This window comes from Malus sylvestris, chromosome 17, assembly GCF_916048215.2.
Source record: "Malus sylvestris chromosome 17, drMalSylv7.2, whole genome shotgun sequence".
Classification (NCBI taxonomy): domain Eukaryota; kingdom Viridiplantae; phylum Streptophyta; class Magnoliopsida; order Rosales; family Rosaceae; genus Malus; species Malus sylvestris.
In genome coordinates, this window is record NC_062276.1 from 22,271,363 (window position 1) to 22,283,151 (window position 11,789).

The 11,789-nt window shown below is 40.7% G+C and overlaps 2 protein-coding genes across 3 annotated transcripts; one reads left to right on the plus strand and one right to left on the minus strand.

The window, feature by feature from the left end:
• Positions 1-590: 590 nt before the first annotated feature.
• Positions 591-4,690, plus strand: LOC126611050 (protein FAR1-RELATED SEQUENCE 5-like). 2 transcript variants are annotated; one of them, XM_050279232.1, is made up of 5 exons: positions 591-795; positions 1,461-3,701; positions 3,979-4,086; positions 4,214-4,315; positions 4,400-4,690. In XM_050279232.1, the coding sequence occupies exons 2-5, from the start codon at positions 1,464-1,466 to the stop codon at positions 4,460-4,462; spliced, it is 2,511 nt and encodes an 836-aa protein (XP_050135189.1). In that variant the 5' UTR covers positions 591-795; positions 1,461-1,463; the 3' UTR covers positions 4,463-4,690. The 2 variants fall into 2 exon arrangements, with proteins under 2 accessions (XP_050135189.1, XP_050135190.1); XM_050279233.1 differs by having other exon boundaries at positions 4,057-4,086.
• A 110-nt stretch (positions 4,691-4,800) lies between these two features.
• LOC126611051 (ankyrin repeat-containing protein At5g02620-like) lies at positions 4,801-6,968 on the minus strand. The gene is made up of 3 exons (XM_050279234.1): positions 6,608-6,968; positions 6,109-6,524; positions 4,801-6,021 (listed from the first exon to the last, which is right to left on the minus strand). The coding sequence occupies exons 1-3, from the start codon at positions 6,879-6,881 to the stop codon at positions 4,855-4,857; spliced, it is 1,857 nt and encodes a 618-aa protein (XP_050135191.1). The 5' UTR covers positions 6,882-6,968; the 3' UTR covers positions 4,801-4,854.
• Positions 6,969-11,789: the final 4,821 nt, after the last annotated feature.

Sequence of the window (11,789 nt, forward strand, 5' to 3'; positions counted from 1 at the left end):
GAAAGAGATTTAAAAGAAATCCACAAAATGAAAACTAAAAATTAAAAATTATTTTAATTTGTTTTCACGTCTATCTATAGTTAGTATAATGCAGAAATGATATAGTATGTGAAAAGTACATACATGTCTAATTCAGAATATTTGCAAAAATATATTTCATTTTCAAAATTTTAATATTGATTATTTTTATTTTTTCAGTAATATGTTAAGATACGTGTAGAATAAATTTTATGTTATTATTAAAATTGTGTCCAACTAATTTATATTAAAGTATGTAAGTACGTGTATCGTATTTTAAAAAGACGTGGACCTTAACAAAGCACTAAGACATGTCAGAAAACAAAAATATTTAAAAAAAAAAACATAAGTATGTGTATAATACGCACATTATACACAAAATTTACTAACTATGCTTATAAAAAAAAGTCCAAAAAAGAATTATGCAGTATCAAGAAAAAATATAATCAGCTGTGGCTGTATATAGACAACGCTTTAGTAATCAACAACTCGTATCCTAACACCTGTCTTAATTTCCTTTTTCTACGACACGTGTCTTCCTTTTGTTTTCTGTTTTCATTTTTCATCTCAACGCCTAAAAAAATGAAAAAAAAAAAAAAAAATCAGAAACTCGTAAGCTCGCTCCTTTCGTACCTGTAGCCTGTAGGTGAGTCAGCCCCAAACACAGCAACTCCCGCCCCTGCGTTTCCGACGGTCGGAGATCGGAAACCGACGACCGGCGACCGCAACGACTTCATTGCACTTGCATCACCCATAGCCGACTCGTCGTTTTTGAAGGTAATTTTATCGAATCATTTTTCTACAACCTTCATTGGATTTCTGTGGGTGAAGTTTGTGGGGGCGAACGCATTTGGAAATTGGGGTATGAACAAATTGAGCTCGTTCTTTCATTTATTAGATTAATATTACTGTGTTTTATTGTAAATTATAACACCCACAATTCTATATGTATGTAAAGATTCCAGCTTTATTTCATTTTTTTGATTAATTTTATTACTACCAACTATGCATTTCACTGTAATGTGTGATTTTTGATAATATAGTAAGTGTTTAAGGGCTTGTTTGAAAATTCTTTGAAAATGATTGAAACTAGATATGTGTTTCTTGCTGAAATGTGCTTTTCTAGGATCCATTTGAATTTTTATTAAGGATTGGTTTCAAAAACATTTTCAGCAAAAGTGCTTTCAGTTATTTAAAAAACATTTCCAAACAAGCTCTAAATCTTTGGATGGTTCTGTATCTGGGGTTTTATTTATTTATTTACTTGGTTCTGCATTGCTGTTAATTCGCTTAATGGAAAAGGCCTGAATCGAATTCACTAGAAGGTGGATTTTGATTAACATTGAAGTATTTGTATCGAAATTTGAGATAGTCATATAGTATTATTGTGTATGGAGAATTTCTGTTCGTTGATATCGTTCTAATTGATGATTAACATTTAGGTTATGGAGAAAAATGACAGCACAAGGTTAAGTAGTGAGTCGTTAAGCGGCGAAGAAGTGGATTTGCAAGGTAACGGATCTTCTTTGAGATCTAATGATCCAGATAAAGTTGAAGAGATGACTGAAGATCTCAAACTTGGAATCGAGTTCAGTTCTCATGAGAGTGCATACGTAGCTTATGTCAAGTATGGTGCAAAACACGGTTTTGACGTGAGGAAGCATCATAGAAAGACAAATAAGATGGGTCTCGTATCAAGGGTAACTTATGTTTGTTCAAAACAAGGTCACCGGAGAAAGGATAATAAACGGTGTGAGAGTATAACTTATTCTTTACCAAGTTCAAGGGTTGGCTGTGAAGCGCATATGGTTTGCCTACTCATGAAAACTGGAAAGTTTAAGATTATATCGTTTAATGCAAGTCATAATCATGATTTGATTAAAGCACCCATGAAACACATGCTAAAGGTTAATCGTTGTTTATCTAGAGCTCAAAAGGGCCATGTTGCTGACGGGGAAAAGTCAAGGTCACCAATAAAAGAAACAGTGGAACTAGTGAGTAGAGAAGTTGAGGGGCAAGAGAATCTTGGTTCCGGGGATAACGATTATCAAAATTACCTACAGAGAAAGAGGAAGTTAAAAATGGAAAAGGGAGATGCTGGGGCCATATTGCAATACTTTCAAAATATGCGTGAAGATAACTCATCTTGTTTTTATTCAGTGCAGCTTGATGAGGATGATAGGATCACAAATATATTTTGGGCAGATGCACGTTCAGTTTGTGATTATAAAGCCTTCGGTGATGTTGTTTGTTTTGATACCACTTATCAGATAAACGAATATGGTAGGCCATTTGCACCATTGATTGGGGTTAATCACCATAAACAAATTGTAGTTTTTGGTGCAGCTTTACTATATGATGATAGCAGAGACTCTTTTAAGTGGCTGTTTGAGACTTTTCTTGCTGCAATGTCTGGGAAGCAACCGAAGACCATACTTACAGACCAATCTGCTGCAACGGCAGAGGCAATATTAGAAGTTTTTCCTGAAGCTAACCATCGGCTATGTGCTTGGCATATTTACCAGAAAGCTGCCAAGAATTTAAGCCATGTGTTTCATGCATCAAAGCAATTTGCTTGTGATCTTAGCAAGTGTGTATATGAATATGAGGATAAAGATGCATGGCTTTCTGCATGGAATGATATGCTTGAAAAGTATGATCTCAAGGAGGATAATTGGTTAAAAGAAATATATGAAGTGAGGGAAAAATGGGCATTGGTGTATGAACGACACACTTTCACTGCAGACTTGATGAGTATACAACACAAGGAAAGTATCACCAATGTGTTGAAAAAACACTTGATGCCAAGTCATGATCTTTTGTGCTTCTTTGAACATTTTGAGAATATTTTGGCAGATCGACGAGATAAGGAATTACAAGCTGATTTCAAGATGATGCAGACCGTACCTTCACCAGTGATTAATGTGGAGATGTTAGAGCATGCAGTGGAGGTTTATACCCCAGAAGTTTTTAGACTCTTTGAAAAAGAGTACATGGGAATTCTTAATTGCAGTGTCTATAAAATTGGTAAGTCTGGGACGACCAGTGAATACAAAGTATGTTATAGATCTCATGAGCATTTGGTTAAATATGATAGTTCAACACAAGCAGTTAATTGTAGTTGCATGAAGTTCACTTTTGTTGGGATTTTATGCTCTCATGCATTGAAAGTGCTAGATAAGAAGAATGTGAAAACAATCCCACCTGATTACATATTGAAGCGCTGGACAAGAGGTGCAAGGGATAGGAGCCTCACTAGTTACCATGGAATTGAAACTAGCGACAATCCAAAGGAGTCTCCTGGGAAGCGTTATAGCCATTTGTGCCATAATTTTCGTGAGATAGCATCCCTTGCAGCAGAAGATGAGAGGTTAACTGCATGTGCACACGATTGGTCAGTTCAGTTGCTTAAAAGTTTAGAGGAAATGAAGAAAAATCTTGGCCTAGATAATGTACCTGTTCATAAAAATTCAGAAGGCGAAGCTTTAGTTGGAGAAAGTGGTGGAACTAACCAGGTGAAAATGGTAAAGCACAATGATTGTGAAATAACAAAAGAACGTGGAGTTAAAAGAAAGTATACAGCGAGATGCCCATGTAGTAGACTGACAGAGCCAGCGGAAACTCAGAAGCATATACCACCAACCAAAGGCACACAATCTGCAGCAAGACATTGGCTGTTAGAGGTACTTCTTCTGAAATTTATTGAACAGATTAAACTAATTACAATTATTTTGTTTGCTTATGCTTCCTTCCTTTTTGTGACAATTTAAAAGAGAAACTGGTTATTGGACATGAATTTCCAATGTTTGAAGTAACTCAAGTACGATTCTTAGTAAGCACAAATATTGGCTTTTTCATATGTCATGAAATAATACCTCACGTGAGAATAATGTATTTCTTTTTACATTTTTGTACTTATTTCTTCATTTTGTTTTCATGTCATCTGCATTTAATATGTAGGGATCCTCTGTTGGAGCTAGAACCCAAGTATCATTACCAAGTCATAGATTTGATGCAAGTGCAACTGTCAATTTGCAGGGTACTCTGCCTTTCACTCAACGTCTTCAGGTAACTTAAATGGAAGAATTATGGAATATTATTTACCTTAATTTTTTTTCAGTTTTATTCCTTCATCATTGTACAAAAATCCGATGTCTTAATTCCTTACAAAAACACTCTCATGTGCTATTGATAGGGGTCGTATGTTGATAATAGAAACCAAGTGTCATATTCAAGTAGAACTTTTGGCGCCACTCCAAGTTTCCTCAATAACATGCATTTCACTCAACTATGTCAGGTAACTGGTATAAGTGAAGACATGTTGAATGTCGTTTGATCTTGATTTTTGTTACATTAAAACTTCTGTTGAAATATTTTGTAGGAACCTTCGAGGCATCATAATCACTGTTCACCAAGTAAGGGAGGCAAAGAGTCAGGAAATTGAGCACGTAATGAATGCCAATAGTTGACGGGTTTCATGGATTTTGTATGTACAGCTGCTTGGGGATCAACCATAGTTTTGTGGATAATGTTAAGAGTAACATGTCGTATCTAGAGATTTTGTGCCGCATATACTGAAAATTGGAGCAGTAGAAGTCGCCTATGTTTTTTAGTTCATGCTCTTTTACTCTTTTAAGTTGTATTAATGGATATATTGGCTTGAATTTTCCTATGTTTCTGGTGTTTGGGTGAGAATTTACATGGAACAAATTCGGATACAACATTGTACGAGCTTGAGGAACTAGACACGACGTCAAGATTACCGTAGGTTAAAATATATGATAACGAAAACTAGATGTTCATATCAATTCTTTGAAGGTGTGGAGGTGAAAACATTCAGTATGAGTGATATCCTTGATCGTAGGTGCTCTCAACATCTGAGTTACGGCTTCCCGTTTCCGGGTCCTCATTATCCACCCCTCTTTCTCTTCCTTCTTTTCGCCATTTCGATTTTCGCAGCCAGTGATCAACGAGCTTTACAACGACACCAATAAAAACTGTTCCGATCGTGCCAATGCTTACAGCCAGTAGAACTACAAGCACCATTTCTATTTTCTGGCTATGTGGCATGATCACCCATGTTGCTGCAACATAAGCTGTTGCCATGAACGCCACAGCTACCCACATGACCTTGTGAGCGAACGACAGTAGTCTTATCAATGGCTTTCTCCGATAGGGGATGATACTGACGAGAACAACCACGATGGAGAGTGACGTGAACAGCGCAACGTAATTGCTTATTGCAAAGACCTTATAAGCACTCTTTTTGCCTGCTATTGACTTTCCCTTCATCCGTCCTTCCTGATAGACTCCGCCAGGGGGGCTGATACCAGCAGCAAAAGTAACTGTTGCAATCAGAATGGCAACGAGCGTTATAGTGTTGCGGGCATTTTGCAGTGCCTCGGAATATACCTTATGATGCCTCCTACGGGGGTTGTAGTAAATATCAAGCTCCGACTGGTGCCTTCTGCTAGGATATTTGTGTTGTTGTCTCTCAATGGGTGGGAACAGCTCTGGCTTTTGTGTTTGATAATCCAATCCGTCTCCACCTGAATGTTGAGGCGATGACTTGCTGGAATGTGGTGATGGCAGTTTTGACGATGACTTGCTGGAAAGCGGTGACGGCAGTTTTGGCGATGACTTGCTCGATTGGGGTGATGGCAAACTAGATGACTTTCTAGTTGGTGGTGATAAACTAGATGGGGTCTTGGAGGCAGCTACTTCATCTATAACGGACAGATGAAGTTCATGCTCTTTAACAAATTGCGCTCTTTTTGGCATGTTTTCGAGGACTTCCGTTGATTGAGGTCCGGCTGTTTCTACTCTCGGTGAATGAGATAACATCTCAATCCTTGTCTCCCCTCCCGCGCTTATGAGCATAGCTTGAAGACGCATGTTTTCCACGCTGTCCTTGGCCTCGTTGAGGACGTCAAGTGCTGTCAACCCTTTATGGTTCAGATAATTGAGGTCTGTTCTTTTCTTGTTGATTAGGTACTCTGCTATCTGCGGCAAAAGAAATATCAACAAGTTAAAATCGTAAATTTCTGATCAAATTTCACTAACTTTGTTTGATGAACATTGATATCTCACCTTATGTTGTGCTTCAGAAACTGCAAGATGCAAGATGGTGTTACCATGAAGATCCTGACAATCAAAGAACTCGGTGTCATCGCAGACATGAGTCAAGTACATCAGAGCATCATGTTGGCCGTATCTCACAGCTAAGTGAAATACCGTCTCACCAGATTTCGTCACCATTTGGAACGACGGTTTAGCCGTAGAGACAAACACTTGAAGGACTGAAACTTTGTAGTTTATTACTGCCAAATGCAATGGCGTGTGTCCGTTGTTATTGTACTCCTGCGCAAGGTTCGGATCAATCCTCAGCAGCATCCCCGTTATCTCCCTGTGCCCTTTGCAAGACGCATAGTGCAACGGCGAATTTCCATTCTCATCAACCACACGAGCAAGCTCAGGACAGACTCTTAGCAACTCTTTAACAACATCTGCATAAAAGATTAGCTAAACTCAGTTAAGAAATTGTACCAAAAAACAAATTAAATTCGAAAGAGAGAATTTTGATACTTACCAATATGTCCACCGGACACAGCCACATGGATACATGTTTGATCTTTCCCTAACCCTAGCATCCCAGACTCTTTGAGCAGGGCCAAGGACAGTTTGTCTTTCGTGTTCAGCGTACTAGATAATCCGGGATTGGCATCTAGTAAAAGCTTCAAGGCTTGAGCGTTCCCCATTCGACAAGCCATATAGACCTTTTGAGTTTCCAAGGTTGTAAGTTGCAACCCTCTCAAGTTATCCGGAATTTGAGACGTGGTGATAAATGCGTCGTTTCCCTCCATTGGCTCTTTGTTTTTGAACAAACTCCTTGCAACTTTGTAAGATTCGAACTCCAATTTCTTTCTTTGTTTGAGAATTGTAGCAGTTACCCAACGTACTTAAAAGCAACTAGGTCTAGAGAAAAGACAAGAAAAGGAAGATGCTTCGAAAGTTTACTGCAACTACTGGGGCATGAGGGATCACACAAAAGTTGGTAAACGTTGACAAATTGATAAAGGATATAAATTGTGTCCCTATATTAAGTTGTCTTTGTATCTTCAAAGAAAATTCGTGTTGGAAAAGATGATAATACTTACAAACGCATTCCCACTTCAATTCTACATAGCGTCTAATGGCACATCGGTTGTGTTTTACAACCGACGTATGCATCTGAAGCTCAAAGAAAAATTTTATAGGCCAACAATGTTATAGCACAAAATGTTGGACGCTAAGCATCAACATGTGCAAAAAAAGTGTAGCGGATATGAGAATGATTCGTTAGATGTGGGCATGCGAGAAATGACAAGATTGAGAACAAGGATATCCGAGGTAAAGTAGGAATGGCCATAGTTGAGGATAAGATGAGAGAAAATCGGGTGATTTGTTCATGTGAACTGAAGACCTATATATGCTCTAATTGGAAGATAGGATTATGAGATTGGGGCTCAGGGTAAAAGGGCAAATGAAGATCTAGGAAGACTTGGAAAGAGACTCAAAGAAAAGATATGGAGGCGACACGTGGACTTTTGGGTAAGAAGGACAAAATTACCCTTACACACTGGGATTCCCACGCGCATGCAATGGACAATAACAACTCAATCAAGGAAGAGTCAAAGGTGATCAAAATGGTATTTATTGAAATCCCTCTCATCACTCCTCATCAATTCCTTATTCAAAAGGTAACTCCAAATTTTCCTATTCAATTTAGATTTAATTGTCAAGTTAATTGTAAGATATTATTCCACATAATATTTTGCAACTACACTCACAATTTGACCATATATGGCCAACCCCTATTTTCGAAATAGGACCGGTCACTCCCCTATAAATAGCCCTATTCTCCCACTCAAATTCTAAGCCATTCTCAACCCACAAATTTCTAAACACATTCTCTTTCAAATTCTAACTTTGGCATCAAAGATTCTTCCGCCAAAGCCCCCCCAATTGATCGTGGGTGTGTGAGGCTTTTGGCCTTAATCTTAGGTGTTATTATTTTGCAGGTGCATTTTCGTCAAAGGAGAAGATGGCCGAAATTTGCATCCACAAATTGGTGTTTTCATTGAGAGTCTTGATTCACACACTCGAAGAAGACTCTCGCATTGAAAGTTTCCATTTCTTGTTCATTTGTAGATTTTTCGTACGTTCTTATTCCTAGAATTGTTTTATAAAGTTTTTTGAATAAACGTAAAAGAAAAGTACAATGACTAGAAATTCGGAAACCACAACGATAGGAACTTTCTACGTTCAAGGATTTAGACCAAGTGATGGAGATCAAGGCATAACCCCACCATGACGATCCACGAAGCTCAACGCGACGACGAGTGGAGTAGCACCAATCCCACGGGGCACCACCGTGACTATGCCAACTGCAACCACTACGGTAGCAGCCACCATGGTAGCTCACAGTGAGACCCAAGCCCACGGTATAAACATCACCTTGCAGTTGCAAGCCCAGGCCCATGCCACCTTGCAGCAGTGAGCCCAAGCTCGCACCACAAGGGAGCCCAGCACGACCCAACATAAGTAGGCCTAAGCTGCAATCGCAGCTGCTAAGGCAGCTGCCCAAGACCTGCAGGCCCAAGACGTGGCCAAGGGGAGCCCAGTGCCCATGCGCTCTAGCAACCCAGCCTGCGCCCACAGTCCAACCCGTGCTTGTGACCCCACCCGCTTTCGCGGTTCAACCTAAGGTCTGGCCCACTCTCGTGGCCCTCTTAGTAGCCCAAACTAGTCCAAGATAGGTTCAACCGTCCCCATTTCAGATTTCTAGACCGACGATTAAACTGGGTATTTTCACCCAATTTCTTTTTAAATTTGACATATCCCAACTCAAATCTTGCGCCCAGAGTCCATTACACTTCCACTACTCAAGGAGATGCATACCGTTCTAGCTCTTCCAACCCAAATGGTGAACAACACTTGTCTCGACAAGTTATAAAGTTGACAAGCGCCTTTGCCCAGCAAACGACCTTGGTGAATCAGCTCTTGTAGTGTACTGAGATGCAATGTGCCCTAGATGAGGTGTCCTAAAGTAAGACAAGGGCAGGCAACGTACCTCTCTAGTAGCGCCCTGGCAAGCAGCCATTCGACCAGTCACGAACCGAGTGTTCTGGCAGTGTACACTCCCAAATGGGCCTTTGAGATAGCGTATATTCTCGTCTTAGCGCTCGGATGAGCATGTACTCTAAGTTAGGCCTACGAATGAGTATACATTCATGGTTAGGGCCACACTCCGATAATCAACATAAGCAACCTTACAAGTTAAGTGTTCATCCGTGGCTAGGCCCGTAAGAAGCTTCATCCACCTCACATCGGAGTAGGCAGCATTATGGACGGAGAGAAGCAGTCAATAAATCTGGCTTAAGTTCAACCAATAGTCTGTGAGAAATTCGCTTACCTACTAGGAACATACCACTTGCACCATAGCCATAACATAGACGAGTCGAACATATGAAAGAGCAACTTAGACCCGTAGGTCACGACTGGGGGTAGCCGAGAGCTCCACTACCCCCAACAAAGTTAAATTCAAGAAGAAGTAGAAAGGCTCATGTCTGAGCAATTACACGATTTCCAACACAATGAGGTCACTGACGAAGCATTACGACAAAACATGACCAACATAAGTAGGTCATATTTCACAAATGAGATCCAGCAGGCAGAGCCTCTACACAAGTTTAGCATGCCACATTTTACATCTTTGAAATGAGATGGTGACCCGAAGAGACACTTGAAGCACTACCGAAGCATAATGGTCCTTTACCAAAAAAACAACGCTCTCATGTGCAAGATATTCGCCACCACTTTACAAAGCGAGCAGAGCAGTCCTTCTACATTATGTCGTATGCTTCGCAAAGGAACTTAGACAAATAACCTCTTTAACACCATCAACAAGCTTGACACACGCGTCCATGTCTTCAAGCAAATCTGGCTTCAAAAGCGCACAGATCTCAGCAGCCTTTCCAGAAACAAGCTTGGTGGATTTCTCATAACTGCCCATGCGAGCAATCTCCTTTTTCTCAATAGGCGAACCAGCCTTAATAGCAAGAGGAACATGCAAATTTAGCCACGGAGTCCACCTTATCACTCTTCATAGTAGCAAGCCTCTCCAAAGGTGAACTAGAATTAGCTCCCAACAGACATCTTGGCATAAATTTCTGCACTGAGGGCATGATAGAACCTCTACACTAAGCAATCATATCACCAATCGTACTAGCCTTTGGAATGGCAGTCATCACTAACTCGGATCTAGCAACCCCATCTTTCTTCTCTTTAGAAGAAGTCAAGTCAATCACAAGCCTATCGGCAACATGCGGACCCTCACGAGCAGTAGATGAAGTCTTTAGCTTTTTCTTGGCCGGCATCTTTTGAGCAGGCGGGGAAAATCTCTTCTTTCCACCTTCATTCACAGCAGGCTCCACAACGGCGATTAGACGAGCTAATGCCTCCACTTGATTCGCTTTATCTCCTCTTTCACGGGTATCCCACATTTCTCTCGGCGAATAAGACTAAGCAGCTAGCGCCATTCACGATACTTAGCAGGGATACCCAAAGCAACATGCACCTTCTTCATATCTAGATAAGTCTTGAGAGTTAAGCCGAATTTCAAATCGACATAAGTTGAGGAGAATAATCAACAAATCAGATAGCAACTCAGCAAAAGCATAAAACAGCTTAGAAACTAAGTAGTCAACTTAATGGTGGTGAAAATCGTCATAACTCATAGCTCAGGGGAAGAATTAAACTCCCACTCTCCACTTATCTCCAAAGTTTCTTTGGCCCAGTCATGATCTCCCTTGCTTGAATGATCGAAAAGCCTATGGCGGGATCACAACTGCCTAATTCCATCAATATGGCCTATGTAAAAAAAGTACTAGAATTCGTTGATGGTCAGATCCAAGTCAAAGAATTAGCTTAGGTGGAGGAATCCCACTATCACACAGACCGTATTTGGAGAACATTGAGTTGGGGCACACTTCATGGAGCAAAGCACTTATTAGAAGAAACGCGGCATGGGAAAAGTAAATTTCAACATGAAGTAGTAGGGGTGAAACTTGATGGCTCTCCAAGCCCTACTACATGGCTCATGACTGCTACCTTCATTGACACACTTCACATGCACCCCATACGAAATGGCATTTGTATATGTTTCAAGGAAATCTCTGAATGAGTCATTGGAGCTAATTTTGAAGTGAGCAGCCTTGAAGTAGCCCATTTTACTCAAAGACCCGCCTTGACAATACAACGGGGTACACCATTATCACTCTTGTGGCTTGAAGAATACATGCTCGAAGAAATTCTACACAGACATGAGGAAGAATAGTTAAAAAAAATGTCAACGCATCAGGCCCCACTGCCTGATCTAAACTCTCTCTTGGCCCAATCTAATTGGAGGGGGGCCGGTGCCTCCGCGCCTCCCTCTCTCACTCTTTCACTTTTTTCATGGGCTAAAGCCCATCCATCAACAAGCTAGCCCAGGAATTAGGCTTGAGCCTCCCTTCTTCTCTCCAACTTGAGCCCAAGCACAACGGCCCAGACCCAAGCGCCTCAGCGCCTTAGCCCAAACCAGCCACGAGCCAAGCCCAAAGCTTGCTCCGCCAACCCTCGGCCTAAGCCAAGTCGCCGCCGCACCATGTTACCCACGGTAAACAGTGCCATGGTCTTTCCAAGCCACCTTTTCACACATCCTTGGCCCCAGTCGAGCCAAATTTCAAGCC

What these genes read in the sequence shown, in the direction of transcription:
- LOC126611050 (XM_050279232.1), top strand. Translation starts at nt 1,464, where the DNA reads ATGGAGAAAAATGACAGCACAAGGTTAAGTAGTGAGTCGTTAAGCGGC. An exon ending in CAAGACATTGGCTGTTAGAG is followed by an intron (nt 3,702 to 3,978) that starts GTACTTCTTCTG and finishes TTTAATATGTAG; the next exon opens with GGATCCTCTGTTGGAGCTAG. An exon ending in ATTTCACTCAACTATGTCAG is followed by an intron (nt 4,316 to 4,399) that starts GTAACTGGTATA and finishes AATATTTTGTAG; the next exon opens with GAACCTTCGAGGCATCATAA.
- LOC126611051 (XM_050279234.1), bottom strand. Translation starts at nt 6,881, where the DNA reads ATGGAGGGAAACGACGCATTTATCACCACGTCTCAAATTCCGGATAAC. An exon ending in TGTGTCCGGTGGACATATTG is followed by an intron (nt 6,525 to 6,607) that starts GTAAGTATCAAA and finishes TCTTTTATGCAG; the next exon opens with ATGTTGTTAAAGAGTTGCTA. An exon ending in TTTCTGAAGCACAACATAAG is followed by an intron (nt 6,022 to 6,108) that starts GTGAGATATCAA and finishes CTTTTGCCGCAG; the next exon opens with ATAGCAGAGTACCTAATCAA.